Source organism: Coregonus clupeaformis, unplaced genomic scaffold, assembly GCF_020615455.1.
Source record: "Coregonus clupeaformis isolate EN_2021a unplaced genomic scaffold, ASM2061545v1 scaf1979, whole genome shotgun sequence".
Lineage (NCBI taxonomy): Eukaryota > Metazoa > Chordata > Actinopteri > Salmoniformes > Salmonidae > Coregonus > Coregonus clupeaformis.
In genome coordinates, this window is record NW_025535433.1 from 36,841 (window position 1) to 43,744 (window position 6,904).

Below are 6,904 nucleotides of genomic sequence, written 5' to 3' on the forward strand. Positions count from 1 at the left end.
GAAGAAACACGTTCCGTATAATGATTCTGTCATAGTCGCAATCAGGGGGAGTGGATAACTGTATTTCACAGTGATCTGATTGAGACTACGGTAATCAATACACGGGCGCAACCCTCCATCCTTCTTCTTCACAAAAAAGTAGCTCGAGGACGCAGGGGAAGTGGAGGGCCATATGTATCCCTGTCTCAGAGACTCGGCTATGTATGTCTCCATAGCCCCCTTCTCCTCTTGAGACAGAGGATACACATGGCTCCGCGGAAGCGCTGCTCCTGCCTGGAGGTCTATCGCACAATCCCCCTGTCTATGAGGAGGCAACCGCATCGCCCTCGTCTTGCTAAACACGAGTGCTACATCCTCATACTCAAGGGGAATGTGCATTGCGGCACTTGGTTCGGACTCTCCACCGAGGTCGCCCCCACGGAAACACCTAGACATCGCCCTACACACTGGGCAGACCACTCCTTGAGAGCCTTCTGTTGCCACGAAATGGAGGGATTATGGGTAATCAACCAGGGAAGCCCCAGCACCACTGGATACGCAGGAGAGTCGATCAGATATAACTGAATAGTTTCCTCCTGACCCCCCTGCGTACTCATCCTAAGTGGTGCTGTGACCTCTCTAATCAACCCCGATCCCAACGGACGGCTATCTAGTGCATGGACAGGGAAGGGAGCATCAACAGGAAGGAGGGGAATCCCTAACTTTACACAAAAATTCCGATCAACAAAATTCCCAGCTGCGCCTGAATCTACTAGCGCCTTATGCTGGGAATGAGGTGCAACCTGTGGAAATCTTACAGGTATACATAAGTGAACAACAGAGAGCTCTGGGTAAGTGGGGCGCCTACTCACCTGGAAGGACTCCCCAGTGCGTGGCCTGTTGTCCCGTCCCCCTGGAGACCCTCCCCAGCACCTAGCCGCAGTGTGCCCTCCACGGCCACAGTTGGTGCAGGGGACGGCCCCCCTCGGGCTCCTTCTCCTCCACTCTCTAGCGCCAGCACCCCCGAGCTCCATAGGACTCGGCTCGGAGGTACTGGAGGATGGAATGGACGGCCCCCACTCGGGACGTCCGCGGGTGGCCAGCAGGGTGTCGAGACGGATGGACATGTCCACCAACTGGTCAAACGATAGGTTGGTGTCCCTGCAGGCCAGCTCTCGACGAACGTCCTCCCGTAGACTGCATCGATAGTGGTCGATGAGGGCCTGCTCATTCCACCCCGCATCCGCCGCTAGAGTCCGGAATTCCAGGGCGAACTCCTGTGCGCTCCTCTTCCCCTGTCGGAGGTGGAATAGACGCTCCCCCGCCGCTTTCCCCTCAGGTGGATGGTCGAACACTGCCCTGAAGCGGCGGGAGAACTCTGCGTAGGTGATGGTGGCGGCGTCTATTCCCCTCCATTCGGCGTTGGCCCACTCCAACGCCTTGCCGGAGAGACAGGAGATGAGGGCGGAAACGCTCTCGTATCCCGAGGGCGCCGGGTGTATGGTGGCCAGGTAGAGTTCCACCTGCAGGAGGAACCCCTGACACCCGGCTGTGGCGCCATCATACGCCCTCGGGATGGAGAGCCGAATCCCACTGGATTCTGGAGCTTGGATGGGAGGACTGACCGATGGTGGTGGTAAGGTAGGAGGAGGTGTGGGCACTCCTCTGGTCTCCCATCGGTGCAGAGTGTTGATCACGTCCTGTAGGGCGGATCCGAGTTGAAGGATCCTGTCGTCTTGCCCGCTGACGCGCTCCTCCAGTGACTCGGGTGCTGCTGCTGCTCCTGCTGACTCCATGATGGTGTGTAATTCTGTCAAGGGCTGACTGTGGATGTGGTGTAGGAGTCAGGCGCAGGACACAGAAGCTACTTCCAACAAACTTTACTAGAGGACACGAAATACAAAGAAAAGGGCCTCAACAAAACAAGGAGGCGAGCGATTACGCAACAGTGCGCAAAAACACTCCAATGCACAAGCAATACGCAAAAGTGCGTCTGGACTCTAAACACAATAGAGCAAAATACCAGCACCTACGGACAGGCGGAACAAGGAAGACAAAACCAAACAAACATCGATAACATACAACGGTGGCAGCTAGTACTCCGGGGACGACGACCGCCGAAGCCTGCCCGAGCAAGGAGGAGGAGCAGCCTCGGCCGAAACCGTAACAACATGGGACTATATAACATTCCAATAGCTCAACATTTCAATGACTTAACCTCAAACAACTATAGATTGTAGAAATTCGTATATACAAATATTGAAAGCATTTAACGAGAACTAAAAGATGTGCAACATGAAAATATTATCATTTACACTGTGTACTTTTTTTTGACGGTCCCTAACTAGCCCTGGCGATTCAAAGTCAAACCAACTTTGCCACAGTTGCACACCAGCAACTCGTGCCACCTGCGAATACACAGGAGACTCATCAAACCACACCCCGAAACCAACACACAGCATTTCTTAATTAACCAAATCTAAAGCGACGGACATCAGGCTGCCTGCAGCCACACGTGAATTTACATGTTTTATTTAATAAAAGAAGCCAAAAGTGCAGTCGCCCTTTTAATGTTAGCTAATGTTGTGGCTAGCTAACTCACCTTGATTCCGCCTCTTATTTGTAGCTTGTGCTGAAACTATTTGATTGTTGACAGGGTGTTCCCATAAGATAATGAGCTTTTGGATAAATTGTGGTTATTTCCTACCCACTGCAAAAGGCCATGCTAGTTCTGAAGGTCTGTATGGTGTTTCACAAGGTCTCAATGTTTGCCACTCCTTTATCTGGTTTCAGATTTTAAGATGTCCTACTCGTCATCACGAAGCTCCTCGCGTAACACTGACTGCAAGGTGTATGTGGGTGACCTAGGCAACGGTGCTGCCAAGGGGGAGTTGGAGTGGGCATTCAGCTACTATGGACCTCTGCGCAGCGTCTGGGTGGCCAGGAACCCACCTGGCTTTGCCTTCGTTGAGTACGAAGATCCCAGAGATGCTGAGGATGCAACGAAGGGTATGGATGGCAAGTGAGTACACGTGCGGTTGCATTGCTTACTGCAGCAGCACGGTATTCTGAGTGGATTCATAGGGCTCAATCTTTGACACTTGGACTTCAATGTAAAATATTTTTCAGATTTTTCCTCAATTGCATGCGTTACACCTTTACAAGAACTGACAGAAGGCTATATATCCCAATATGCCATCTATTCTTAAACCATTGTCATGTTTCAGAGTGCTCTGTGGTGCCCGCATAAGAGTGGAGTTGTCAACAGGCATGTCTCGCAAGTCACGCCACGACCGCCCCAGCCGCCGGCACTTCGACCCCAACGACCGCTGCTACCAATGTGGCGAGAACGGCCATTATGCATATGATTGCTATCGCTTTAGCAAGAGGGGGGGCAGCCGCCGCAGCAGGTACAGTGTTGAGGCTGTCTTCTCCAGAATGTCTCTTTCACTGTTATTGGAATGTCACTTTCGTTGAATGATATTCAACGACATGGTGGCTCCTAGAGAATGTAATTTTTGTGGAGGCATCATACATATTTGTTGTCTTTAAATGCTATACCTTTATACTGCACACATTTGATAAATGATCCACTCCCAGGTCCTGCTCACGGTCAAGGTCCAGGGGAAGGCGTTACCGCTCACGCAGCCGAAGCAACGGCCGCAACCGGTGAGTGGTTCTGTGTCACAAAAGGACCCCTGCAAGTTGACTCGAAGGGTCAAACTATCTTTTGAAGAACTTGGAGTGTCTTTATTTTTATTTGATCATTTTATTGTTCTAGCCGAATTTGAACCTGTCTGAAATTCGAAGAGACCGACCTGACTGATTCAGATCAGTGTTCTCTTAATTGTTATTAATAGCTTTATGAGTTCCCTTATCTCCCTCCAACAGGCGTTATAGATCCCCATCATACTCAAAGCGCAGAAGCAGGTAAGACTTAATCTACTGCAGAAATCGGTTAACATATTTGTATCTCTTTATTGTATTTTTCCTGACTTAGTTTGTAGCTACTGTCTCAACTACAGTGCCTTCAGGAAGTGTTCACACCCCTTGAATTTTTCCACATTGTTGTTACAAGGTGGGATTAAAATGGATTTAATTGTCTTTTTTTTGTGAACGATCTACACAAAATACTCTTGTCAAAGTGGAAGAAAAATTCTGCGACTGTACCCATGAGTTTAACAGCCAAATTGCCAGGGTTAGAGGTTCCAAGCCCGTTTTATTAATTATATTTCTGTGTGCTGCATTGTGGGGCGTTGCCTAGGCAACCGAAGACTTGTTAGCTTTTTTCAACAAGGAGCAACATAAGTGTTCAACCCCTTGAGTCAATAAATGTTAGAATCACCTTTGGCAGTGATTACAGCTGTGAGTCTTTCTGGGTAAGTCTCTAAGAGCTTTCCACACCTGGATTGTACAACATTGATTATTTTAAAAATGGTTCAAACTGTCAAGTTGGTTGTTCATTATTGATAGACAGCTATTTTCAAGTCTTGCCATAGATTTCCAAGCTGATTTAAGTCAAACTGTAACTAGGCCACTCAGGAACATTCCATTTCATCTTGGTAAGCAACTGTTTTAGGTTATTGTCCTGCTGAAAGGTGAATTTGTCTCCCAGTGTCTGTTGGAAAGCAGACTGAACCAGGTTTTTTTTTTTTTGCCTGTGCTTAGCTCTATTCCATTAATTTTTATCCCCCCAAAAAACTCCCTAGTCCTTGCCGATGAAAATCATACCCATAAAGTGGTACAGCCACCACCATGCTTGAAAATATGAAGTGGTACTCTGTGATGTTGGATTTGTCCCAAACATAACGCTTTGTATTCAGGACATAAAGTTAATTTCTCTGCCACATCTTTTGCAGTTTTACTTTAGTGCCTTATTTCTAACAGGATGCATGTGTTACGTTCCCCAGTTTCTATGTTGTGGTTTGTGTATTTACATGTAGGTATTTCAGGAAATGGGTTCTTGAAATTCCCCAACAAGCAGCTGATTGGTTAAAAAAACATTGATGATTGGAGAGCTTTATGCTATTTTTGTTTCATTTGTTCCCAAGGGGGGAAGGGGAAGGCACCTAGGGAGTGCTTAGGCAAGAGGCCCGCGGGCATACATTACCCGTAGAAGTTGACTGTCTATGCACACTAGGAAAGACCTGGGCGGACCATCCCCTGTATTTTGGTTAGTGCACCAGGTGGTGCTAGTTACGTAAGTAGTAGGTAGGCAGGTAAGGTAGGAGAGGGGGCTTTGATATTTACTTTCTTTGCTTTGGTTCCGTCCAGCCCCTTTTCCCCAAACTTACCGTGCGAAGGAATAAATTCCCTGTTAACGGTATTCTCTGCCTTTTGTCATCCTTACTCACACCTACAGTCCCATACCTCTTTCACACCACGGAGAGTTGAGTTGTAGCAGGGTGATTGGAATATTTTTATTCTATGTAGGCTTCCTTTTCATGGTCAATTCGGTTAGTATTGTGGCGTAACTACAATGTTGATCCATCCTCAGTTTTCGCCTATCACAGCCATTAAACAGTCAACTGTTTTAGTCACTATTGGCCTCATGGTGAAATCCCTGAGCGTTTTCCTTCCTCTCCGGCAATTGGGTTAGGAAGGTCGCCTGTATCTTTGTACTGGCTGGGTGTATTGATACACCATCCAAAGTGTAATTAATGACTTCTCCATGCTCAAAGGAATGTTCAATGGCAGCTTATTTTTTTACCCATCTACCAATAGGTGCCCTTCTTTGCGAGGCATTGGAAAAACTTCCTGGTCTTTGTGGTTGAATCTGTGTTTGAAATTCACTGCTCGACTGAGGGACCTTACAGATAATTGTATGTGTGGGGTACAGAGATGAGGTAGTCATTAAAAAATCATGGTAAACATTATAATTGCACACAGAGTCCATGCAATATATTATGTGACTTGTTAACCACATTTCCCTCCAGAACTTTAGGCTTGCCATAACAAAGGGGTGGAATACTTATTGACTCAATAAATTTCATATTTTTAATTTTTAATTAATAATAAATACATAATTCCACTTTGACATGGGGTATTGTGCATGTAGGCCAGAGATACAATCACAATTTAATCCATATTAAATTCAGGCTGTAACACCACAACATTTGGATAAAGTCAACGGGTGTGAATACTTTCTGAATACAACCCTTAGTTTGCTTATAGTGACTAGAGCAGCTTTGAATAGATGACATGGTGACGCCGAGGGTATTGTCTTTGCACAGTAGATCTGGATCCCCAGCACGTTCCAAGTCCAGAAGTCCAGTGCGCAGGTCATCCAGAAGTCCTGTGCGCAGATCCAGGACCCCAGTTCGTCGGTCCAGGACTCCAGTGCGCAGAGCAGCAAGGTACGGCTCCTATACACGATAAAGTCAGTAATGAAGTGGTCTTTCAACATGGTAGCCCATCATCCAGCTCTTACTGAGATAGATGATGCAACTGAAAGTAATGACTGATAAACAATGGATGATTGTAAGTGCTACTTTCATTTTATTGACCGGACACTGTGGCCCTAGAAATTAAACATGGTGTAGTGTCGCCACTGCACCACTCTAAGGTGGTTTTCATCAATCTTAAAATCAACCTATATTGCACCCGAGACTGTACTGTCATGGCAGAGGCACCTTCCTCGTAAAATCTATTCCTTGGGAGAATAATACAGGATTTTGGCACAGGTTAAAGTAGACATAATCTGACTAATCTGTTATTTGCTATATGTTGAATGTATACCAATAACCAATGTATGCCAATACCTGTTGGATAAACTCAAGACGGCCCTGATGGAAATTGTAAAATTGTTAAATGTCGACAAAACAAAATATGCTAGACGAGGGTGGATAATATTTTGTTGGTGATTAGATTATGCGACGAATTGAGGCGTGTGCAATTGTTTCAGATTCAGATTGTCTAATAGTCA

The 6,904-nt window shown here is 46.6% G+C and overlaps 1 protein-coding gene across 1 annotated transcript; it reads left to right on the forward strand.

The window, feature by feature from the left end:
* Positions 1–2,770: 2,770 nt before the first annotated feature.
* Positions 2,771–3,928, forward strand: LOC121579286 (serine/arginine-rich splicing factor 7-like). Its single transcript, XM_045219016.1, has 4 exons — positions 2,771–3,001; positions 3,207–3,389; positions 3,580–3,648; positions 3,871–3,928. The coding sequence occupies exons 1-4, from the start codon at positions 2,781–2,783 to the stop codon at positions 3,911–3,913; spliced, it is 516 nt and encodes a 171-aa protein (XP_045074951.1). The 5' UTR covers positions 2,771–2,780; the 3' UTR covers positions 3,914–3,928.
* The last annotated feature ends 2,976 nt before the right edge of the window (positions 3,929–6,904 follow it).